This window comes from Ammospiza nelsoni, chromosome 2, assembly GCF_027579445.1.
Source record: "Ammospiza nelsoni isolate bAmmNel1 chromosome 2, bAmmNel1.pri, whole genome shotgun sequence".
Lineage (NCBI taxonomy): Eukaryota > Metazoa > Chordata > Aves > Passeriformes > Passerellidae > Ammospiza > Ammospiza nelsoni.
Genome location: NC_080634.1, coordinates 63,426,486 through 63,453,578, shown reverse-complemented (window position 1 = coordinate 63,453,578; position 27,093 = coordinate 63,426,486). Strand labels below are relative to the sequence as shown.

At 40.3% G+C, this 27,093-nt stretch overlaps 1 protein-coding gene across 2 annotated transcripts in view; it reads right to left on the bottom strand.

Annotated features, from left to right (window-relative positions):
* The window catches only part of TDRD3 (tudor domain containing 3), a 96,369-nt gene extending 70,171 nt beyond the window's left edge, over positions 1-26,198 (bottom strand). The window contains exon 1 of one of the 2 annotated variants that reach the window (XM_059493361.1): positions 25,991-26,198. In XM_059493361.1, coding sequence (XP_059349344.1) covers positions 25,991-26,031 — 41 coding nt within the window. In that variant the 5' untranslated portion in view covers positions 26,032-26,198. The remainder of the gene's footprint in view (positions 1-25,990) is intronic. The other variant, XM_059493362.1, reaches the window with a different exon arrangement.
* Between the last annotated feature and the right edge of the window lie 895 nt (positions 26,199-27,093).

Sequence of the window (27,093 nt, the reverse complement as noted above, 5' to 3'; positions counted from 1 at the left end):
GCAGTAGTGAAATTCAGGGCAAAGATTATCTGGAACCTCTCAGTGGCAGTCACGATCCTTTCTATAGAGACATGGTATGCTTTTGCCATCAAAAGAGCAGCTTGCAGGTAGTTCAAGCAGCTACAACCACCTTTAGCTACAAAAGGTAAATTCATTCCTTTCCTTCATTGAACAAAGCAATATATTTCTGCAAAGAAAATACTTTAGCTTGTACAAACACTAAGCTTGTTAAGCAATTTCAGCACCATTTCCCCAATACTAGACCCTGTAAACTTCCAGGAGGTGCCTGCTTTTAACTGGAAGTACAGGGGCTTCCAAACCTTCTTAAATACATTTGTCAAGCTTTTAAATCAAGATTTATGAAATATGCTGGTTCTAACTCGCCCTGTCGCAACCCATGAATAAAAATGCTCACTTGTTACTCCAAGCTGTGTTAGAGCAAAGGTGTGTTTGAGTCTCATCCTACTAAAACAGCAAGGGTATATACTAAACACAAATTCATTTTCAGCATACTTCAATAGCTTTGGAGATATGCAGCTATATACTAATATTATTCTCCTTCTGCTAAGTAGAAAATAACATCATGTTATGGCAAAGCAGAGTATCCCGATTTTACCCACAGATGCAGCATTCATGAAGATTCCTCAATCCATAAAACCAAGACACACTAAGCATAGAAGTAGTCACATCTGAGAACCTCAACATATTGAGAAAAATTTCCTAGACAAAACTAAGCTAGTACATCAGAAAAAGAATTCAAACCATAAATAAGCAAAACTCCCAGACACCAAGAAAAACCTTTTTCACAAATTAAATCATACATCTTAAAAAGCTCAGTCACGATGTTTAAGGAAAGAGTGTCCCTGCTTCCACCTCTTCCTACTGGATGCCAATTCCCTTTCCCGACACCTCTCACTCCTCCGCCCAACAGATCTTAAGTTTAAAAGTTTAGCTGCTGATCGAGAATGACTGCATCTGAGTTGATGTGCATCTACCTTGGAGAGCCGTTTCTGTCACACATTCTCACTCCTCTCTCTGGAGTGAGAATGCTCAGTCAGAGAGCATTTGCTCTGGCACAGTAACTTTCCCCCTACTTAACTGATGAATGCTGGTGCTGCCACTGCCCCCGACGGGCTCGGCCTTGGCCAGCAGCGCGAGTGTGCCGGAGCCGCCTGACATTGGCTCTATGCACGTGGGGGAAGCTTCTGGCTGCTTCTTACAGGAGCCACCCCTGTAGCCCCCTGCTACCAAAACCTTGCCAGACAAACCCAATAAGCAAGCTGTCATGCTTTAAGTCTAAACACAAAAGAATGCTATCATGGCTTTTTACAAATGAAAAGAGCCTGTGTTTGTAAAAAAATTTTTTCTTTGTATAAATAGCTGTAGTTTTCAAAGTTTGCTACTTTAAAAAGAAATTTATTTACCAACTCATTGTAATCAACAAGTCATGTAAAACAATGCGGTTCAGACTGAAGATTTTGGTTTCCTCAGGGAACTGGAGTATTCAGAAATAACAGAAACATGCCAAAAATTAAGGTACTCCAAGAACAAGGACCCTGAAATCTTCATGTGCTCAAGTCAAGGAGCTGTCTGTGGAGGTAGCTAGCAGCAGCAATGGGACAGCAGCAGCTCCAGCAGCCAGGGAGCTGTGTGACACCTGGCAGCCCCCAGCTCACCCAGCACTGGCACCTGCCTGGCAGGTAGCAGGCTGAGCCCTGGCACCGGCAGGACCTGGCAGCCGGCTCACATGGGCACGCTGCCCACTGCACTCACAATGCAAAAGCAAAGCCTCTGCCACAGCTGCCATCCATAAAAGAGCGATAACAACATCTCTGCCTCACTAAAGTACTGCAGGGAAAATTGAATTTGAGGTGGAAAGCATTCAGAGACAAAAAGTGAGTATTTTTATGAGCAAATCTGGAGTCTTTTTAATCAACAACTAAACATTTGAAGCAACGTATTTATTATACCCTGCATTCAAAAATACTGCAAAGATCACATACACAAAACCACAGTCCATAGTCTGTTAGCTTCCTCCACATGCTCCAAGGAAATGCCACACAGAAAAGCACATTTATTTTATATACAGTGATATATTGCATTTGATGCTATAATTAAAAACATAATTAAAAAGCAAAACCAATTAATATTGTACACTATGGTAAAAGAAATTAAATCACTGGACTGTATCATATATCCATCTTAACTATGGCTAACCAACCTAGAAAACAAATACTACTATAAAAATGGCTCAGATGAAAAGGAACATTTTATGAACTACCACTGCCCCTCTGAACTGATCCTCCAGTACCAAAGGTGAAGCAAATAACAGGAACTCATCCAAAACTCCAGAGCTTCAAATGCACAAAGAGAAGCCTTGCACTCCAAGAAAAAATTTATAGAAGCTTTTCAGTTGGAAAAGACTTTTAAGATCATCAAGTCCAACTATTAATGAAGCCCTGCTAAGTCCACTACTAAAACATATCCCTGAGTATCACATCTACATATCTTTTAAAAACCTCCAGGGATGGAGACTCAACCTCTTTCCTGAGCAGCCTACTCCAAGTCTTAATCACCCTTTCTGTGAAGAAAGTTTTTCCTAATATCCTAAACCTCCCCTGGGAAGAAACTGAGGGTTTTCCTCTTGTCCTACAACTCATTACTTGGCAGAAAAGACTGACCTCCACCTTGCTACAACCTCCTTTCAGGAAGTTGTAGAGAGCTATGAGGTCTCCCCTGAGCCTCCTCTCCAGGCTGAACAACCCCAGCTCTCTCAGCCATTCTTAAGACTTTTACCCCAGATCCTTCACCAGACTTATTCCTCCTCTTTGGACATCTCCAGCATGTATACATAATATAAAAATAATACATCTAGAGAAAAATAAAACCTACACAGTTAAAAACAGGAAAAAGCAATCTGCAACTAACCAGTGCCATCTGAACAGTTCTGATGAGATTCAGTGACCCTCACTGCAGAGGGTAGGCTGGATATTTGAATCGGAATGAGTCACTGCCCCATTTGCAATCACCACAGCAATTTATCTTTCTTATCTTGGACACCTAGCTTAGAAAGAGATGAATGGCCTTCTGGAGGCAATTATTTCTGTAAATTTAATGGAGATATAAGAGTAACCAGCTCAACACAGGCATCTAAATTTTAGGCAATTAAATTTGGACAGAGAATTAAACTTGTGTCTACTGTTGGACCATAACTCCAAGACTGCACATTCCTGACAACGGGCATCAAGACAAGAGCACAAGTACTACATTTTGAAATGCACAGGCTTATATTTACCTACTGCTTGAATGCAACTGCAAGAAGAGCTTTCAGTATTGTCAGAAAAGAAAGTTTCTCCAAAATAGGCAGAATCATAACATTAGGGAAAACAAAATTCTGTCCTTATAAACAGCAATTAAAAATACGTATAGACACATTTAAACTCTTCTCAGAATCCTAAGAAATCTCCTAGTTTCCTGAATGTTAAAGAAAAAGTTCTTCTTAGGAGGAACTAAACTTAAGCTTCCTCCTCTTTCCTCTAATAGGAAGACAGAAACAGCTACTACGGTGAGTTCTGTAGAGGACTTGCCCAAGAAGTTTGCCCATTGTTACACCACCCTTCAACAATGTCTGAACTTCTTGATTCAGGAATATATCACAAATTGATCTGGATGATTTCAGGGAAACAGCTGCTTCCAACACTGAAATACTTTTATACCTAGAGCACCAATGGCTGCCATAGATTCCAGAAATATGCAAAGGGAGAAAGTGCACATCAGGATGACTGAATGATGTCCTTCTGGGAGTCACCGTCTCCAAGCACATGCAGCACCACAACAGCCAACACCACAGCTGTAGCCATAAACTGCTTGCACAGTCCAGTGTAGAATATTTTTATACCAAAAAGTAAATGACTACCTCAACATTAAAAGAGGCCCCTGACAAGCAAATATTGCATGTAACTGTAAAACTCTGAAAGTCTGCAAATTCAGGTGTCTGCTTTAAAAAAAAAATTGCTTTGAATTTCTTCATTTAACAGACATCCCCATAAACTTCTATTTTGTGTGACTCAAACTTGCAACAAATGGTATGCAGCCAGTTCATAGTCGCAATAATGCAAAATCTTACAATTTCTACTATGTTTCATCCTATGTGCACCACAAAAATTCTTCCATTTTGCACTGCCTCTAGAAGTTTCTGAAGTTGATTTTATAACTAAAGTTTCACATGTAGATAGAAAATCCAGGAAGAGGAAAATAAAGCTCTCAATAATTTATCAAATAGGTTAGACTGAAAAACTACATGTTGTTTTCAAAGCCTATGTATTACTACACAAAAAGTACACTAAAGACACACACAATATCCAGAAGAGAGAGAAAATGCAAACATTAAATGTCAGACAGGCTTCATGAACAGTATTTTCATGTGTATTTACTCACATCACTTCAGGCATAGGCAATACCACAGTATGCTGTAACTCATCTTCAACAGCTGATATTTGCAGTCCACACTAAATACAATATTATGCCATCCTTAGAACTTTTTTTCCTTTTGCCTTTTTTTTGCTACTTTTTTTTTTTTTTGTAAGGATATTGTGATCACAAGATCCAAGTGAAAAATATGAAATACTTAAACATGCCATCAAGGGCTTCCATAAAATGAGATGACATTACCTTTCACAAAATGGAATTAAGCACAGTTCGATTTTAGTTAAAAGTATCAAAAATACAAGCTTTAACTTTGAATGCCCTGCTTGAAACACCTACAATTTTTTTGGCCTGAGTAGTTATCATTCTGATAGGAATGAGATGTGCACTGAATGTGCAACCCACACTTCTGAAAATCCTGACTCCAGCCCTCTCCATTGCTCTGGTTTAATTCCTAGTCAGAATTCCCACCCTTTCACTTCTTAACCTTCCCTATCTGATGGAAAACAGTCTTTTCTCAGACACTGTCTGAAAACGAGGACAGCGTCAGTGAACTGTTTCAGAGATACACGCAGTAACACGTACAGGGAGGCAGGCAAAGAGCACTTCACTCTGTGTGCTCAGGCAAAGCACCTCGGCATCTGGTTTACCATTCTTCCCTTCTGGCAACACCAGAGTGGGAACTGCAGTCCACACACCTGAGGGACAGGATGCCATCCAGAGGGACAAGCTCAAGGAAATGGCCTGTGGAACCTCATGAGGTTCAACAAAGCCAAGTGCATGGTCCTGCACCTGGGCTGGAGCAACCCCCAGTATCAATACAGGCTGGGGGGTGAAGGCATTGAGAGCAGCCCTGCTGTGAAGGACTTGGGGTGCTGCTGGATGAAAAGCTGGACATGAGCTGGCAGCATATGTTCAGAGCCCAGAAAGCCAATGGTATCCCAGGCTGCATCAAATGAAGCAGGACCAGCAGGTTGAAGGAGACGATTGTGTCCCTCTGCTCTGCTGAGACCCCACCTGGAGTGCTGCTCCAGGTATGGAGCCCAGCACTGGAAGGATGTGGACCTTCTGAAGCAATTCCAGAGGAGGGACACAAAAATTATCAGAGGGATGGAACCTCACCTAAGGAAAGTCTGAGAGAGCTGTGGTTGTTCAGAATGGAGAAGAGAAGAGTAACCTTATTGCAGCCTTTCAATACATGAAAAGGCTTATAAAAAGGATAGGGACAAACTTTTAAACAGGCCTTCTTGTGTTAGGACAAGGAGGGGTAATGGTTTTAAACTAAAAGAGGTTGGGATTACAACTAGATATAAGCAAGCAATTTTTTTACAGTGAGGGTGAGGAAACACTAGAGAGAACAGGCTGCTCAGAGAGGTTGGCAGATGCCCCATCCCTGAAGCATTCAAAGTCATGAATGAGGCTCTGAGCAACCTGATCTAGTTGAAGATGTCCCTGCTTATGGCAGGGGGGCTGGACTAGATGGCCTTTAAATATCCATTCTGACCCACACTATTCAATTATTTTATTAATGGCATGAAGTCGGCTATGCATGCTACAAAATTTGTTCCTGACCTTAACGCCTCAGAAATATTTGTCATACACCAAAGCTCTTTAATTCACACTGAACACAGGAAAACACTTTTGATATAATTCACACAGAGATTCAACAGAAGGCACCCCACTCCCCCCTCCCTATATTCCACTGACAAACTGTGAATGCCTAAACAAACAACTCAGTAAGGTCTTCTGTCTTGCTGTACACTCAGCCTAGGCTTACCCTTTATGACCAACTATTTATTTTGTCTTTACTGATTTAAGGATCTAGACATTGTCTGCTCAAAAATAAAATTTTAAAAAATGCTTCTCGTGAGACCATTTTCACATCCCTCTCCACAAACATAATTTGCTCCCTTTTCTTTGATATTACTCATAACTCTTTGAAAGCTCAAGTCACTGCCAACACTTTGGCAAGACTATTACTTTGCTTACTAGTGAGAAGTTAAGAGAAGTTAATGGTTTGACAACAAAAAATTTGGCTTTCATGCAGACTGGTCAAATAGCCACGAGTCACAGTGCTGATCTCAAAGTTGCTTTGCCCATACAAATTTGACCAGACTACTCCCTCTTTACTCACAGACTTCCTCCTCAACCAGGCACCACCTGGTTATTCACCACTCTTTGCTATACATTCTGCCTATCTGCACACACACCTGTATCTCCTCTGTTGTTTCATTAATGGGTAATTCCTGATCTCTGTGCTAACAACTGCAATCACAGAATTTACTGTGAAGGGTCCCTCCACACAAAACCGCACAATAACACACATCCAAGTATTCTTGACATGCATTGAATTCATACATTCTGCTCCTAATTCTGAAATTTTTAATGGGACTGAATTAACTCCAGCTCCATCTTCTATAGGCAAATGATAATATATCATCAAAACTTACATAACTAACTACAGGTGTATTCATAGCTCCACCTATGTTATCAGTGAGGTGAAATGGGGTAATTTGTGAGCAAGCCTTGGGATATAGAGTGGTGTTCTACAGGCACTAAGGCTTGAGATGTTCACCTCCAGCCATGAGCAGCATTTACAATCTTCAACTTACCCTTGACCAAAACATCTCTTTAAATTCCTCATACAACTGAAAACTGCAAACTTTGGTACACAGAAATGCAAAGGACACTGATAAAAAGATAGTGACAGAGGAGAAATAAGGGTGAAGACCAAAGGTAGAAGAAAACAATAAAGTAAGTAAACTTGTCTCTGCTTTTTTTTTTAACATTACTTCAACTAAAACAATTCATTTTTCTGCACTCTGATGTCTTTTCAGCACAGTTCAGAAAGGATATGCAGAAAAAAATGGAGCTAGATGAGGCATGTGTTTATTGTCATGAACAGGTAACTAGTATGACAGCCATTTGGTCAGATAACTAGCTGCTTTTTTAAAATGCTTTTCCTTTTCCTCTTTTTGCTTTAGGGTTATTTGACTGTACCTAATATGTTAGCAAATGTGAAAACATCCTAAGACGAGACTCATTCTCTTGTTATCTGTTCAGCGTACTGCTGATTAACTGAAAGCTCTAATTACCAGCAATTCTGCTGTCCTTCATTAATACACACCCACCCCTGCTCAATTACTTCAGGTTCTGTTTTCCTTACAAGTTTTACAGATAGTTAAATTCCAGTCTACTTCCATCTGAAGTATTAAGAGCTAAAAACCTTAGTACACACCTGCTCTTGATCTCTGAAAGCTGAGGGAGGTGTTGGAGGGCAAAAGTAATGCATCAGAATAAAGAGAGAAGTTAAATTCACAACTGCGGCATTCTGATTTCCAGGGAGAACAGAATACAGCTGCTTGGACTTAGGACCAGTTATGGTGCCTCATCATGAGTTAGGAAGCTGTAAAATTATAAAAATAATGCTCAGGACCATCATCTTCCTTATTTTGAATAAATCAAGATAAGTTCAGCTGAATCTATGAAAACAGTCCCCTTCAAAAATTAATCTCTCCTGTTCTGCAGGATAATTATCTGCCAATAACCGTATATATTCTATAAAATAAATCAGAAGAGAACATCATCCCTCTCAGCCATTTTCATTTTTGACAAATTCTGATAAAATCCTTCCTGCACCTGCTGAAATTTTATCTACCTCAATATTTCAAGGAATGGTCACTTTCAACCTGTCTTGAATGAAGAGTTTAGCATCTGCTTCTGAAAGCATGAAGGGATTAAAAAGCATTTTACCACAGCTGCACGTTGTCCTAGCAAAGAATAACTGCAGTGGATAATTGTAACACCAAATATCATCGTGCACAAAAATTAGAATTCATCTTAGAGCACTGCATAAACATAGCATCTCCCCACAATTTCAGGGCTAGGTATCTGACCCTTTGTCACTTCCTTCTGTTGAACCTGCTCTAAATGCTACAATACACACAAAGGAAGAAAAAACAAAACAATCAAACAAACCCACAGACTGACTCACTAAGCCTAAGGGATAATTTGCCTGAGATCCTGAGGCACCTCTGAAGAAAGTTCGATTATATATAAATTGGGGAATGGCATCAAAGAGGAATTACTATTCCTAACAGTGTGTATTGCAGATTCACAAAGCACAGGAGGCAGAATACATGTCTCAAATCCCCAGGGACTGAGCTGGTATGCATTTTACCTAGACTGAAACACTCCAGCTGCTAAACTAATGAGCATAAGGTAGAGACAGGCACTTTTGCCAAATTTCTCTCCCCTCTTTTTGTATTCAGTATTTGGAAAGAGCAAACACTTCGAAGATTAAATAGATAAACCATTTCACATGAAATCTAGTTTATTCATTTTTGTTTAAGTCACCAAATCCAAAAGTTTTTAAATGCAGTTCAATTAGTCTCAGAAAAACAATGATTATATATTATGCAGTTTGTCTAGCAGCCATGTCACACAGAATGAATTCTTATCACGCAAGCCAATTTTAGCCAAATCTGACAAAGAAACAGAGGTCTCAAAGACACCTAAGTTTCCCAGAAATCAGCTGCCTGGTAGGAGCAAGACATACAAATTAGCAGTTGCATTGTGGAAAAAGGAAACAGAACTTGGCTGTCATCCATCTCCAGCAGGAGCAATCAACTGGTCAATTGAAGCACTCGCCGAGTTCCAAACCAGCCATAACACAGGCTGGTGCTTGCCAAACGCACAGGGACGTGAGAGGAAGCCAAATGTGTTCTGGGCTAGGACAGGCCACACAAAGGAAATGAAGGCAGGATCGTACACAGGTGCTGGGGAGTACCAAGGGCAGTGCAGCAGCCCCATCATGGGAGGCAAAGGGGAGAGTCTGCAATAATTAGTTTAGTATTAGGAGCTTGAAGACAAGCACACTTTCAGATTTCCACAGCTCTAAAAAGCCTATTTTCAACTTGGTTTTCATTTCATCAATGGAGCCAAGTAATCGCATGATGCTATGACTCAAAACTGGACTTTACTGCTTTAATACAAGAGTTTCAAAGTTTATGTTCTAATATTCTGATTAAGAAATAATGAAATCAAGTCTGTGCCACAACATTTAGGAAGCAATATTAAGCTAAAAAGTACATAGTGAAATGTACATCTTCATCCTGTGGAAAAATGGGAGCAGGCAGGCAGGCAAGAACCAGCAGAGTTAAGATATCTCAAGCAACAGTCACCTCTCAGCTGAGAACTGGAACTGGTTACACCCTCCATCTGTCAAATAGTAAAATAGGTATATCATCTTCATAGAGAGGTGGCATGCTAATGATAAACTTTTTATTCTGCATAGGAATATACCTACATCCAGTCACCAGTTCTCACAGAACTGTGCAAGTCAAGTCCCACCTCTTTCAACTGCAAATTGTCACTCTGACACCCAACTCTTCTGCCCAAAATCACAAGTACATGACAGGCTAAAAGGCACCATGCAAAGGCCACACATTCGCAATTTTGAAACTTTCATGTAATTTACCATGCACTATATTTAGCTTAATAAGCTGGAAATTAACTTTCTTTGAGGGCTAGGAAGTTGAATAATACCGTAACTGCATCACATCACGTTTTTCTCAATCATGTGGTACTCTCCTCTATAATGACAGAGATGGAATATGTATCTCCCTTCATCTTCTTTCTCCTTTTCCTCATCTGCTTTTCTTAAGCTCTCCCTCCTGTCTGCCCTTCTCTACTTGACAGTAACAAAGCAGATCAAAAATACAGAACACCTTTCTTTTGAAGACTTAACTAGAAAGACCTGGTTTCTTCACCATGAAAAAGACCAAAGAAGGTATTTAACATATCCATACAGTTGAAAGTGACATTAAGGAGATAAAAAGGGATTGGCTACTCACCATCCCTAAGTCAGCAGGTGGGAAATTGAGCAAACTTGGGAAGAGTGCTTCCTATAGCATATGAAGGTGTGATTCACTATTCTGTGGCTGCTGAAATTTAACATGGGTTTAAGAAAACACTGCACAGATCCATGCAAAAATGTTCATCGAAAGTTTACAAGAAAGAAAACATCTAGCTGAGGAAATCATTGCAAAAAAACCCAGTAGTTAAAAGCTGGGGAAACATTCTGAGACATCATCTATGCACAACTGGCACACTCTCAGGCTTCACTACAAACATAAGTTATTGCCCTTGATTAGAGACAGTTCTGGGACACAGACTTTGAACACACTCCACCTCACAAATTAGAGCAGCCAGACCAAAAAAAGTCATTCTAGTGATGGTTATTATAGACTACGGACTTTCCATGTAATGCACGTTCTATAATGAAGAAGTACATCACATTTTTTTTCCTACACATCAGCATAGCTTGTGCTGGCATAAGCATGGCAAAATTTTATTAATATGACCACACTGAAGTTTAAAATAGATGCACAACTTTTCATCAAAAAAAAGTAACAGAAGTTTTTTTGGGGAGTGGGGGGAGAGTGTAGAGGATGACATGCTAGTAAAAATTGAACAAGGCAAGATGTACCACCACAGCAATTCCTTGTCCAAAAGGAACATCACAGAGATCAACAATAAGAGCCAAGCCATACTCCTCTTTCCAGCCACTGACACTAGGAAGTAGCTGAACAGAAAGCAGCTCTGGGGCTTCACAGTGTAGAACAATTTGAACACAAACCAGCATCCCCATACAGTGGTAAAGCCTAAGGACATACTGGGCTGCAGCAGCAAGACTCTAGTCAGCAAATCAAAAAATGTCATTATTTCTCTCCCCATAAATTATGGGGGAGAATGTCTATGTAATGTCTCTGTGTCCAGTTTCAGAGGTCCCCATTATAAGAGAACATCCCCAAACTGAAGTCAGGCCACTGAGGTGTTTTGGAGGCTGCAGGCCATGTTCATAGGAGGAGACACTGAGAGCACCACTGTTCATCCCAAAGAAGAGCAGACCAGAGGAGGAATTTGTTGCCCTGCCCACCATCTGAACATGGCTTAAGGAGACAAAGCCAGTTCTGAGTGCTGTGCAGTGAAATGAGAAAGTGCAAGAAACACGGGCTGAAACCTGGGAAATCTCAAATGGACACAGAGAGAAAAACTTTCCTAAAGAGTGGCTAAGCACTACAGCAGGCCATCTTTCAGATATTCAAAGCTCAACTAGACAAGACCTTGAGCAAGGTGACCTAGCTTAAGTTAGTCCTGCTCTGAGCAAGGGCTGGGACTAAGATTGCCTCTTCAGAATCTGGCCAAGTAAACTTTTTTTTTTAAGTATACATTGAGCAAAAAAGCAAAACCTGGCATCTCTGGAATAATTAATTCCCAAAAATACTTTCTCAGAGGAACCTTTTCTACATTTTTTCCCAGCAAGAATACTTAAAAGCTGGCTTATTGAGACTAGGATATGTAACATAATATTCTTACATATAAATAACAAAAGGCTCAATCTTTAGTAGACCAAGTATAAATTTGATCATTTTTAATCACCTTATTTAGCTTATCAACTGTACTCATGAAGGAGGCTATTAATATTTCTCAATTCAAGCTGTAAAATCTTACTTTATTACCACACAAAAGCAGCACTGAACCATAAAACTACAAAATGAAACTTGGAAACATTATTAATTGCTGTTTTGTTATTAAAGCATGTCTTCCATACCAGTGTCAAAGACCTGGACTATTTCAAGACACTTCATAATAATTTCAGAAATAATAAAAGCTTAATATGCCCAGTGTTTGCTGACTCAAAAAGCAAGATGTAAGAAAATACCTTCAGTTTTACTCAAAACATTTAAAACAGAATTTTATGACCAACAAGAATAGCTGCTATAATGGATACTGCTCTTAGAGAATCAATTCAAGAGCTCTAAAAAAAACCTTAGCTTTTCAAGACACCCAAGGCACATCCCTCCCTCCTACATATCAAAACTGGCACAAGCAAAAAAAGAAGCTACAATCTGCTTAGAAGAAAAGGATGAAAGATGAGGATCACTACTGAAACAATGAAGTATATCAAAACTGAAATGCCAGGCAGAAAAGTAATTTCTTTTACAGCTGCAGTCATCAATGCTTAAAACACACACATCCTTATCACTATTACTGCATAATTTGAACTCAGCACAGAAAATTCTGGATTCAGAGCAGTATCTTCAACCCTGCAAAGGTGCCCTGTTTACTTTTATTCTATTTTGTGTTAAAATAACCATTTCTACAGACCTTTAAAACTAGATTTATAGCATATTTACAAAATACAACTCAAAAGTAAGCAGCATGAAGGCATGCACTCTTGCAATGTAAGAGAAGACACACAAAGACTTGTTTACAATTAATCTGAAAAGCCCTACAGCAACAGAGATTAATGTATTCCTAATAAAATGTATTCCTAAAAATTAATGTATTAATGAGATTAATGTATTCCTAAAAAAATACTACTGCACCTATGTGGTATTCCAAAGGTTATATCTAAGTTGCAGTTCATCAGTGTTGTGTTTTAATCCAGCAGGTAGATAAACAACACACTCACCAAAAAATCAAACACTCACTCCCTGCTCATGTTTGAGGTGAAATTGCAAATTTAGAGGTGACCACTGTACTAGGCTGTACCAGCCCACAGACCCTACTACCACCCATAGCTACCCAAAGCCAGGGGCAAATGTCTGTGTCATATTCTTAAATAGTTGTTACAGTCTGAACGAGCTGAAACACGTTCAGGAGACACAGCAATAGGAACACGCCGGTTTGAACATGCCGAGGACACTGAGAGTTCCTCCAGAGCTACTGCAGTTAGCCTGGAGGAGAGGGGGAAGATGGAGGAGCGTGTCCCTTGCAGCCACAGTGTCTGAGCAGGAAAGGGGCACGGTGCAATTATTCCTGGTTCCCGTAGATGGCTCCCGAAGCTCGGAGATGGCGGCAGGGAAGCACAAGCACCGCAGCAGCCTCACAACCACAATGTTACCGGGAGCCAGCGCTACAAAACTCAACACAATGAACAGCTCAGCCCAGCCCCCAGAGGCGATCAGCAGCACAGAATTGTTACTTATACAACATATAGACACTTATACATATATACACTCAGACATTTAAAGCAAGTATTGTCGATATACAACACAGCTCTACACACAAATCAATACTGTAAGGCAAGGGTAGGTGAAGATGAAATATTAGAAAGAATGTTTTACTGTGATGAGGCACTGGGAGAGACTGTGCAGAGAGGCTGTGGATGCTTCATCCTCACAAGTGTTCAAGGCCAGGCTGGATGTGGTTTGGAGGGACACAATCTAGAGTCTAATGGAATGTGTCCTTGCCTGTGGTAAGGGGTTGGATGGAAGCAGGTAATCATTAAGGCCCCTTCCAATCCAAGCCATTCTATAACTTTACAATTACAACAAATTGTAATTTGTTGTTTGTTTCAACATGCTTCCAGTCAGATCTTCCACTGTTTCAAACCCTTATGTCCCATACTGGGTGCCTAAAAAGGAAATGTTGTGATTTAAGCAGCAGGTACCTAAACACAACACAGCCACTCATTCCTTCATCCACAGTGGAATGGGGATAAGAGCAGGGGGGAAAAAAAAGTCAAATTTGAGGGTTGAAGTAAAGATAGATTAACAGGACACAAAAGGAAGAAAAATAATTAAAATTATATTTCTAATTTATTAATATATACATAAGTGAAGCACAGTGCAGTTGCTCACCACTTATAGGCCAAGGCCCAGCCAGTTCCCAAGCAGCAGACCCTGATCAGCATTCCCCCTAGTACATACATGCCATATCCTATGGAATATCCCTTGGCACAACTGGGGTCAGCTGTCCTGGCTGTGTCCCATCCCAGCTCCTTGTGATCACCAGCACGTGGAGTGGAGGAAGAAGCTGAAAAGTCCCTGACAATATAAACATTGCTTGGCAACAACTACATCATCAGCATGTTATCAATAGTATTCTCATCCTAAATCCAAGTACAGGTCTGTAAAAAAATGTGAAGATGATCATCCAAACGACTGCAAAACCAAGTTAAGTATCCGTAAATGCAGTCTAAATGTGCTATCAGGAGCATACTTTTTCTAACTGTATTCTTTCATTAAAAATGAACTGTATTCTTTCATTACAATGTTTATAGTTATGCCCACAGAGCTGTAATAGAGAAAACATTTTTTCAAAGTTAGTAAAAATTTAAAGACCACTTTGCAGAAGGGAAAATATGCATTGCTCTTCACTACTACTGCTATAATTAAAGTGTAAAAAAATCTGCCATGGTAAGACACCAAATTATATTACTTTTCATACTGTATACCTAAACGTTCTTTGAAGTAACAGGCAAAAACCAGGTACTGAAGTAGCTCACCCCTACAATTTATTTTCATATTCTTGGGTTTAATTAATACTTTCAATTTAGTATTTTAGCATTGCAGGCTCAAGAAGAAAAAGGATTTAAATTAAGGGCTCTAGCATTCAAGATTCATCTAACCTCCCAGCCAGATGATGTGTAACCAGAGAACAACATATGTTCTTTATTCTCCTGCTTTTTTTGAATGATCTTCTAATTGAAGCTCTCACCTCCCTTCCTTCCCAAGTCAATCACAGAAACACTTCATCTGATAGAAAATTACTTTCTGTTCTGTCAATAAGTTTGGGGAGGGGAGGAGAGGGACAGACAGTTATAACTGTTATTAAAAGATAAAAATTATAAGAATCAAACAACATTGACACACAGTAATTACTCTGAACAGAGAAAAAATACTGCAAGACACTTAAGAGTAGAATTATGCAGTTACAAAGCACTAAGTTCATCTCTAGTACAACAGCATGAGGAAAATATGACCACAGCTAAAACATAACATCAATTAGTCTTCTAGACTAAATTAAGCTTTTTCCATTTCGTCATGTTATGATCATATGGTGGCATGGTTTAGTTAGGAACTAAAACATAAATTAAGAAAACAGAACAGAGACTAATGTGGTGTTCAGAAAGACATTCTCTTTCCTTCTTTTCCCCATTCCCAAATCCAGAGAAAATCACACACTGGTGAACTGTCAGCAGCATTCTCCAAGGAAATCTTTTCCATCTAAAAATCACAAATAAAGAATCTTTTTCCCAAAATGTCCAAAATCATAAATGAGCATCAACTGCAAATTTCTGCAATAGTTATTTCATCAAGGCTGAATTCAGTGGATTTACAAAACTTAAGCATAAAAAAAACTTAAAGTTCTTCTTTCTTCATTTGCTTATTCCATACCAATTATCTCTATTTTAGACAATTCTTCAAAATTAAATTCTGAAACATATGCCAGAAATTTTTCATACCAAACTCAGAATGAGAGATTTCTTTGGCCAACAAAGAGATTACTACAAACAGCTACTACTATTTAATGACACAAAAATTGATTGAAATCCTTTTATGCTACATATTCAAGAATTATTTAACTATTAAACAAACCCAAACCTGTTTATCTTAAAATATTAAGTATAAGCAATGATGCCTCCACTTTCTTCACTTACTCTGATTTTCATAGTTACAAACCAATCTGATGTTATTTCTTAACAAAAATTGTAGATAGCACTCAAGTGAAAAGTTGCAGAGGTATTTGGCAAGTATTTGCCAAAAGGCAGAATTCCAGGCTGTTTCTTACACTAGCTGAACTGCAATTCTCTCATCTATCAAAACCTACCTGTGTATTATACACATGACTGTGTATCGTACCTAACATCTGAATTTAAGAACACAACTTTAAATAAGTTTTAAAACCAAGAATCATGACTGTCCTCATTACACATTCTGTTTTCAATGAAAAGCAGCTTGATGCATCATATTTTTACATAAGGATCCTCTCCTCATTCCTTAGCAGCTCATTACTTCCACACAAAGTGTGCCTCATTCAGAAATCACTACTCTGCATAGTCAGAACCAGACCCTTGAAAATCACCCCCCTTCTCTTCACCTCCTTCACCGACATTTTCCCCCCTCACACTCTTCTCCAAATAACAGTTAAATTGAAAACTTCACACTTGCTACTACTTTCAGCTGTAAACAGAAAGTGAGCTAAGAGGAAAAATGTAATGGTCATTAGCATTTCAATTCTAAAAAGTAGCTTAAAGTTCACCTCTGCTTTGTATTTAAAACTGTCTTGGACACAGTATCACAGTTACAAAAGTAAAAAAAAAAAGTATTACTAGGAAACTCTGAGTAAACTTAACTGCCCTGATGCCTTTTAAAGTCTCTTACACTCCCACTGTACAATGAACCTAATAGAAATTACAGCTACATCAAGAAGTACAGCTACAAAAGAAGTAAAAATGTGCTTCCATAAGAAAAGGTAATTTCCATTTCTATCGTCCTAACAAGCAATACCATGAAACAAGATGATCCACCTGTTGAAAGATGTATTTTACTTATTCAGTAGACTGCCATTAATATCAGAGCTAAGTGATTTCATATCCTCATTAAATAGGAGAATAACAGTATTAATGCCTTTCATAAGGGTACTGGATAATGCACACTTCTAGCCTGTGATTTAATGCTGTATCCCAATTTACATCTGTAAGTATTTAAACACTAAGATCACACATTGTATTTTACAACAGTAGAAGAATATAACACAGTGAAATTTCAGCAGACTGAAAAAAAACAAGTGAACATGAGTCTCTAACAGCTTCTTAATAGAAGAGATTTAGGGATAACACAGGCATACTGTTATCTAACAGTAATAGCTGTGATGCAAAAACGTCAAACTTTTCCAGGTAACACACAGAGATATGCCCAAGATAACCTCACTAACTCCAAACTTTGATAAGATAACCTTCCAGCAAGCAGCACTGCTGTAAACAGCAGATGCTAGAAACAGCCCCTGCAGTCAGAAACTGCTGGACAAGAGCTCTTGCAAGCTTTCTGCTCCTTGAGAAGATCTGCTACTCCACGATTCATAACAGGCCAACAGGACACAGTAATTTGATATACAAAAGTCACAACACTGTGGAGGGTTTACTTTGCTCATGTAACAAAATTCTTAAAATTCCTTTTTTCTTTTCTTCTCAGATACAAGCTGTGAACACTTTCTCACTCACATTTTCCCAAGAAAATGCTGGCAGCCACCCTGAAGTGCTAAGTTGAACACAAATATACTAAGGCTGGGGCCGTGCCAAAGACACAGCTGCCACGCCACAGAGAGTATCTTGAAGCTGTCTTAACACACATGGCTTTTTCTCCTCTGGCTTTCTTCAACAGCTTTTTTTTGGATATGACACAGCACTAGAAGCTCTAGCTGCTCCTGGAGCACTAGGAGACAAACAAGAAGAAAGAAGAAGCCAGTCTTGCCCACTGGCCCCAGACAGCACTCCCTCCCAAAGCAGCAAGTTCAGCAGTGTTTCCCAGCAAGTCTTCACTTGCTGTCAGTTAATGGCATCACTGTCATTTCCAAAACCTGCGCTACTTTTTCCAAAGTCAAGGGTTCAAAATGATGCCAATACAAGAACACCCGTCATGCTTCAATTACTTACCAGTGGTACAAAGATTATTTAAACCACTTTCTTTTTCCTTAAATGTGCAAAGAAGCTCAAAGGTTGTACATCAGTCCTAGAGCTGTCCAGTCCTCCTAAAATCTGACACCTCATGACTATGCATTACATTAAGAACATAAAAAGTGATTAGAAACACACATATACTATTCATCCCCTGGAGAGCCTTTACTTCTTCCTGTCAGCTCTATTAGAAAGACTCTTACTAGAATTAAATATGGTCCTTGTGCTCCACACAAGTAGAAAATGTACTATTCCTGAAAGTATGAACAATATGCATAGATTGGAGAATCAAGCCTTAAATTTATTTTAATCCTATTGCTATGACAATCACAGAAAAAAATAACTGATGTATAGGATATTTAATATCTAATGTTTCCAAGTGAAATTCTCTCTAACTAAAACTTCAGGACAGCTTCCTACTCCTATGTACTCCTACGTGTATTATTTATATAAAGCTGTATACTAACCAGCAGTAATGCACAAAATATACACAGAAAATACTAATGAATATCACTGTTATCAGTATGAACAATAGCAGTACCTTACTCCAAGATCAACAGCTACTTTCCCACCAGCTTGCTGCTCAAGTACTCACTGTCTGGGGAGTGTGAGTACAGAGAAATGGAAGAGATTAAAAAAAAATCTGTCTCAAGAGTCTTATAACATGATTTCAGAACACAAAGACTTTGCAAAGGTCTTTCTCCTGATATCCCATTCATCTATATGCAGCATCCACTCCAAATGCCTCAAATTTCCACATTCTAGATAACACTGACATTCTGACTAATAATTTAAATTACCATGAAATATAAGTTTAAAAGAACCTACTTTTGCTCAAATGGTAAGATACTGACCTTCAGAAAACTTGAGATTTCTTAAACACACTGCTGCTGTTATTAATTCACCCTTTCATTGGGAAGTTCATTTGGGTTTGCTGGAAAGGCAAATAATAATCAAGCATGCTGCTAATTCTATCCTTTCCTCAAATCCCTACCAAAATACCATTAACGCTACACTGAAAAACAAAATTTCTCTGAGGGAAAAGGTAAATCAAGCCAGAACAATAATCTCAATTGTGTAACAAGCTCCATCCCATCACCTTGCTTGTGTGATGATACGATATAAACTAGTTTAACAACAGAAAAATGTATAGAAAGTATTATGGAACTCAGTGGTAATGTGCAGTGTTTAATATGAGCTCTTCAGAGAGCACCAGCACAAAAAGAGGTAGAAAGAAGGAAACTAGAATGTCGCCGAGTCAAGCCCTTTAAGTAACACTTGCCCTAACAAAGTATTTGCATCCCATCAAGAAGGCTAAGCCTAAGAATTACAATGCTAAGTAAATAACTTCTGAAACAAGACTCAATACATTCAAATTCCAAGAACTCTGAAAAGGAGACTAGCTATGGGAAGCCTACGCATTTCCAGGGAACACATTGATTGGAAAGAATCAATGTGAGACACTCTACCAAGAAAAGTCAGGACACTGAAAAGGCAGGCATTACAAAGAGAACTGCAGCAATCTAAAGGTCTTTAACTTTAGATCTGTTCCAAGTGGAGTAAGCTTTTTTGTTTCTTTTTTTTTTCACAGCAGCAACAACTTCATTCCAAGTTGCAACAATTCTATAAATCACAAACATCTTATATTAGTGCTTTAGCTTCCTAGCAGAGAAACCAGCAGGTGAAGTCTGTGCTCCCCAAGACAGTGCATAAATCAATTCAAGATCTCACATAAAAAGATGGGGGGAGAGTCTCTCCCAGCAACTGATGAAAACCAGAAGGGTGAGTTACAGCAAGGCAGTGGAAATCACAGCTGAGATGGAGTACATAGGGGACTGTCACACTTGCTTTGCCTTTTTACTCTGTTTTCCACAGTTCAGTTCATTTCTCTCCAAATCCTCACTCCCCTTATCTTCAATCAAGAGGAGAAAATCCTTTTCTTCAGAACTATGGTGTGAGGACCCTTTACCTAACAATATAAAAACAAGAACATAAATGGTGTTTTAACTTACGCAGTCTAGGGCTGTCTGACACGGTTCCCATTTTTGTCAAGGGTGGCCAGAGACAGATGATCCAGGTCAAGAATGCAAACCACAGCAAAAACCTAGACACAAAGTGTCCACAGTAATTCCTGGCTATCAGCCATCTTACAGCTGGTAGTCCAACTTCACTGTAGAGTTCAGTATTCAGTGCAACTATTCCTACCTGGCTTTGCCTAATTACAATTTTAACTCACTCACACTTTTTCTGCTCCACTATATCACATGGCAAATAAGTTCCACAATTTAATTACACATTGCTTGACAAGCTACTCTGATTTTCATCAGGTAGCAAGTTTAATTCACCACGTGGCCTAATTCTTGTCCTAAGAAAAGCAGCTACTCTTGCTCTCTACTCATCATTTTTTTATGATCTATGGATTTTATAGATCTCTATCATCTCTTCCCCCATTGTTCTGTTTCTCAGCACAGAGTATCTTCCAGCAGAGAGTATCTTCCACATCTCTTAACCACTTTTTCAGTATCTATTAAACCCTTGCTGTGCTGGGATGATCATATTAATGCACACTGTTAATGATTTCGACACACCACCAATGAACATAATGACCTAACAATGATTTAATTCTTTGTGAACAATTCCCAATAGCTGTCTGACCACTGCCCTTCTCATGCATGTATATATGTAACAGCAGCAAATTTAGAGCTTATCACTCTGTAGACAGGTTTGCATTCTATTCCCCTGTATGAGCATCATTTGGCATTCACCAGAACTGAACTACACTTGCATGTGAAAGAACTGGGCAATGGCTTTGGAAGAGTTTGCTGCAAGTAATTGGTAAGTTCGTATTTTACCAATCCCCAAAGACCAACAAACTGCTACAGTGCCATAGTACTGTCACTCCTTAAGAATATTTTTTAATATAATGAACCCCTTAATCCTAGCAGAAACCTACTGCTAACATTGTTCCAACATGAAGCAATCATTTATCTACCTCATTTCTCATCTTTTAACCAACCATACTAACCCACAGGATAATCACTTGTCTTCAGCAAATAAGCTTTGGTTGAGGTCCTTAGTCAAAAATTTCACCTACTTTTAAACCAATCTGCTACTGACTTCAGTAAGTGCTTTCCAATTCTAGCGTTGCAGCATTCAGTGAGCAATAACTGTGTAGGATTTGGTAAGAGATCTACTTTAATTTTATGTCCTACCTGCAGATTATAATAAGCCTCACCAAGTTCACTCCCTTCAGTTCTCTCTTCTGCAAACAGCAGTGTTCCAAACGTTAGTCCCCTACCTCCTTCCATCTCCTTATTTTACCCATCCTTTTTTTCAACTTTTAATTATAGCCCTATATGTCTTTATTATATTTGTAACCATTCCAGCTAGTAAGTTATTTTTCAAACACCTGGCATCTTCTTTAAAAAGAAGGGGGAAAACAGCATCTGAATTAGTTTCTAGGGGTTGTTTCCCTTAACAGAATGCAAAATGCTGGACCTTTTGCACTCCTCCAGAGTGAAAATGACATGAACAATTCAGGTTCTAACTACCCACTACTGGTGACCCAGCAGGAATGCCAACTGATCAGATCACCCAGTAAGGGATACACATGAACAAATAAAAAATGCAATGACATAGCATTTTGTTTTGTACTGGCATTTTGAGATTTCATGGTACCAACCAAACTTCACAAGATTTTGCTTCACAAAAGAAGTCTCAAGAATCTCAAAACAGATGCATCTCTCCTGTGAAACACAAAATGTGTGTTATGCTTGTGTCTAAGGAAAATCTTGTCTCCTGCCTGAGCTAGCTCAATATGCAGGAACCAATTTCAGCTGTGATTTCCAAAAACGCTTTATTGGAATAGCAAAAAAACATGAGGGAAAAGCAGATCATCCTGCAGAATTCTGGAAATGACTACTTTGCCAAATGCCTGCTGTGCTCTTAGAAAGTGGTGTTAGATTCTCCCTTTGAGAACTTCCTTGTGTTTCCAGGCATACACCTACTTTTGCTTTAGAGTTTGGATCATATCAGATTAGTTCTACAAGAGGACACATGTGAACAAACCAATCTTAAACCCAGTATGCAGCACATCACCCACTTGCTGAAATACCAAAAACTCAGTTTAAAAGTCTGTTGCACAACAACTTGATATTTTTCACTTACAAAGAATATACAACCACAATGACATTAATATAAAGGTTTTCTCAGGGACTGTTAAGCAGTATTCTTCTGTTTTCCAAACAACTAGTACAACTCCATTTCCCCTTCATCTCTGGGAGTAACCTTTCATAGTCACAGCTTTGTTTACATAATCTTCAAAATACATAATGCTTTACAAGACAGTATTTTTTGCCATAGAGTTACTAATTTCTACAGCATCACACTGCAATAAAAAAAAAAATCTCCATAGTTGCCAAAGAACTCACAAGTACATTTAGCTGTATTAAAAAAATCTTTACTTATCCAGTTTGCACCTCTCGCTTTCCTACAGAGATCAATCACCAGCCCCGAGATCTGTGAACCACAGGCTAAACCTGCTGTAGGCCATGGTATATTTTTCATTTTTGACAATATGTTGGCATTTCTATGTAATAAATTCCCAAGTTCTGCAAAGATCTAGGAATGCTGTAGAGGTCTTAGCTTTTCATTCTCTTGTGAAATGCCACCCAGGAAATTTAAACAAACAAACCAAAGAATACACCACAAAAAATTACGTTGCAAGCCAGTAAGAAGTGATTTATGACTCATTGTTTACATAAGGGGATGTATTCAGCAATTCTTCTGGACTTCACTTCTAGTAATAAAACTGGATTCACTAATTCATGCTCCATTAAGGCCCATATTTTAATAAGAACATTGGAAAACTGGTTCTGAAATTCATTAATGTAACTATAACAATACAAAAGGGTAATTCTGCAATTTGGCCTTCCTCATGTTTGATAATTAAATAAAAAGTTAATACAGAACTTCTGTTCCAGGACAGAATATCTTTTTCACTGACACATAATACAAACACCTTATCTCTCCCCTAGCTGGAGCCAATATCTCATTCCAAGGAACACTTCAGTGCATAACAAAAAGAACTAGCACCAAAAAATTCTGACTTCCAATGAGAGCTGCAGGGATCTGTCTTCGGAAAAACTACAATTCTGCACACAAACTACAGGGGCCTCTACAGGTGCCTTTTACTCATTTTCATAAAACACCACCATCACCAAAAAAAAGAAAAAAAAAGTCTCCCAGCTTTACCTACCACTGTTACGTTTACTAGGTAGGGCTACTTTACCTTTCAGAAGCTGACAAAAATGTAATTAATAGACTGAAGGTAAACATTACAAATTCAGAGACAATTTTATAACAGATTATTCCGGCAATACCAGGTTGAGGGAGGGGAATAAATATATAATTGCTGTTCAGTATTAACTACACTTTATTACTGTTCTACTTGAAAAATAATTTTATTTTTAATTCAGAATCACAAAAGGTAAACACTAGTTGCAGAAACTGACATAAACAAGGGCCTACCTTAAGTCTCCTGTCTTGTAGGGTTTAAGAAACTTACTGTAAAATCCAGTCAGTACAGGCAGTATTTTACAAGCTAGCAGATTTTAAGCTAAGCAAGGACAACTTTTTTTTTTTTTTTACTTGACATGCCATGCAGAGCTTCTGCAGTTTAAGTGGGGCCAGATTTTAACAGGTAAACTCAGTTTTGCTTTTGTACTAGAAAACTTATCATTCTGACATCAGGTGACAGCAACGGTAACGACCAATTTGGTAGAAAACATTATTTAATCACCAGTGTAGTCTGCTGCATAGTGTTACATTAAACATCACTGAAGGCTCACTCACAGATGTGTTAAATAACTCTTAGATCTAATAATATGAGAAAAATCATAAGAAAGAGCAATAGCAAAGCACGGATGTTCAGGTTACTACTCTTTTCTAAAGTGCATAAACACAGCTAAGCAAGATTCCCAAATCATTATTTCTTTTTCCACCTCACATTCCTCAAAAGCATATGTGTGAATTCCTCTCTCCTTTATACTGCCCTTCCCAATGCAACCAGGTCAGGGCACAATTCCAGTGGACCTGATAATGAGCCCATTACTTGCCCCTTCAACTTCCAGCCTCTGGCTCCCACCCTACAGAACTGCAAGAGTAACAACTGTTGAGAGCCATTGAAGAGTCTGTACCCCCGAGGAGGGCAGCAAACACTGCAGAGGGACAGACTGCTTCACAGGCACCTCATATTTGTGCTGCCAAAAACCTGAAAGCCATTTACCAATGGCACTCATTCAGCTGAAAAGGCAGTAAAACAACTCAAGAGCTGAAAACTGTGAAAAAAACTGAATAGGCAACAACAGAAAGCAAGAAAAGCAAACTAAGAAAATAAAATTACTTTTATGGAAAACTTTTGCACTTTTGGAGAGGTCTAAGTACAGGAAAGGATAAGGGCAAGTTTCAAGTCACAGTCAAATATTCCCGTTAAATTAACTAATGTTATAAAAAAGTAGCAAAAATAGTAATGATTATTTCAATTCAGCAACAGCCAGGAGCCACAGGATTGTGCACCCCAGAACCACTTTGAACAATATTTCTGGATCTTGATACACTTATCCAGAAGCATACCAAAGGACACCTAATTACTCTGTCTGGTTACTATTACCAGAAAGTAGCAAAAGCTGGCCCAACAAACACAGCATCTCCGGGGGTTAAAGGAGGTGATTATCCCACTGTATTCAGCACTGGCATGGCCTTACCTGGACTGCTGTGCTCACAATTGGAAAATTATGTAAAGGTCCTTAAATATGGAGGAGGGCAACAAAGCTGCTGGCATGTCCTGTGAGGAGCAGCTGAAGACCTTGGCTTGTCTCCACTGGAGAACAGGAGGCTGAGGGGCAAACCTCACTGCTCTGCTTCTACAGCCTCCTGAGTGGGGGAAGTGGAGAGGGAGCTGCTGGTCTTTTGTGCCTGGATCCAGTGATGGGATGAACAGGGATGGCTCAAAGCTGTGTCAAGGAGGGTTCAAACTGGATATTCCTTTACTGAGGGCATGGTCAAACACAGGAAGAGGTTTCCTATGGTGGCAGTCAAATGTTTAAGAGGTATTTGGCCAGTGCCCTTAATAACATACCACGATTTGGTCAGCCCTGAAGTCATCAAGAGATTTGACTAGATGATTGTCATAGGTCCCTCCTAAGTAAATTATCCTGTTCTATTCTAAATCACAGGATACTCACTTTAACCTTTTCCATCTTGAAACCACAATCCAGGCCAACCACTAATGTAAACAATAAAACAGAAATATCCCCAACACACTACTGGAAATAACTTTGTGTAAGTTACTTTGTGCTTTAGCAGGTAGCACTAAAGGTTTGGTGAAAGACTTTCCAAGTAGTTATGGAGAAAAGTCAGCATTGACTAGTAAGAGAATCACTTCAACTAAACAATCAAACAAACAAACGAAAAAGCCCCAAACCAAAACAAAAACTTCCTACAATGCAACCTCATCTCTAGGCTATCAAATAAGTGTTTGCAGCAGGTATTTGAAAAGCACAACTCGATGAAACACGCTGTTCCAAAATGGACATTGTGTGCCCAACGACTGGGACTCCGTAGAAAACACAAGTACCCGAGTTCAAGCCTCATGTGTGGTGCATTTACCCCGCCTCAACTCCACTTTTTCATCTTGCCTCCCTTACCGAAGGGGCGCACAGTGCAATTACCAGCCCCAGCACCACGGGCAGGCCAGGCCTCCGGGCGAGGCCGGTCCCGGGGCAGGCGGGGAGGCCGCCATCGATCACGACGGACCTCGGGGTGGCCCCGGGATAGGGACGCCAGCCCTTCCCCGCAGGGCCGGCAGGACGGGCCGGGAGTTCTCCTCCGGGACGGGCCGGCGCCAGGCCCCGAGCGCACCGGGGGCAGCACAGCCCCCTGCCCGCCACCGACGGGCTCCGAGCGGAGCTGGAGCGGGGACGCCCCCCAGCACCGCACGCCTCGAACACGAGGCACTGCCCATCCCACCCCGCCCCGCCGCTCGGAGTCACCCCCGGAGGCGGAGGCGGCGGCGCGGCCGAGCTCGGCCCCACTTACCAGCCCGACTCGGAGAGCGCGGCCCGCGCCCGGTCGGCCATGGCGCCTCCCCCGCCGCTCGCCCGCAGCACTCGGGGCCGGCGGGCGCTACGGAGACCCCCGACACTCGCTCGGACGGGGAGAAGGGACGCGGGGCCCGCTTGTTCCCCCGCCCCGCGGGCCTCTCCGGGCGCTCGGGCCGGCCAGGGGGAGGGAGGGAAGGGGGGAAGGGAGGGAGCGGAGGGAAGGAAGGGGCGGAGGCGGCGCAGGCAGAGACGAACAATGCCCGCGACCGGCGGCTGCCTGGAAGCTGCTGCCGCCATGGCGGGGAAGGGAAGGAGTGAGGGCAGCGGCGGCCTCGGGCCTGGCGCCGTGTAGTGTTGGGGAACGGTTTGTTTAAATGCGTTTCGTCTGTGAATAGTATTATTGACGGTAGCGTTGTTCTGCGAAAGGCCCTCCTTAAAACGCAAGTTGCGGGTGAGGAGGGATTTTTAGAGTGGTCTGGAGCGCACATCGCATGAGGAGCAGCTGTGGGAGCTGGGGATGTTCAGCCTGCAGAACAGAAGCCTCGGGGGGGACCTTCCCCCTCTTGACACCTTCCTGAAAGGAGCAAAAGTGGGCCAAGTGGGGCTCGGCATCCTCTACCAAGTAACAAATGGCGTCAAGTTTGTGCCGCAGGAGGTTTAGATGGGATACCAATCAGGAAAAACTTCTTCACAGAAAGAGTGAAGCGTTGGAACAGGCTGCCCAGGGAAGTGGTGGAATCACCGTCCCTGCAAGCGTTCAGAAAAGCTGCAATGTGCTCCTTAGGGACATGGTTTAGTGGTAGACTTGGCAGTGCTCATTAATGAATGGTTGGGCTTATTGTTAATAGTCTTTCCCAACATTAATGATTCTTTTTGAAAGACCGTTCCTGTGTTTCTTTTATATTTGGCGGTTTGTTGCCTGGGGCTTTTTCTTTAATGATTTGCCCTAGAATACTGGGCACCGATATGAACGTTTTGGGGTTTTTTATCGGCCTTTTTAAAGGGAATTATACTTTAACAGAATAGCACTATTTCATTATTGCTGTTACCAGTGCCCTCAGGTGCCAGTGACGGGCGAGGTGGGAGCACTGTCCTCCT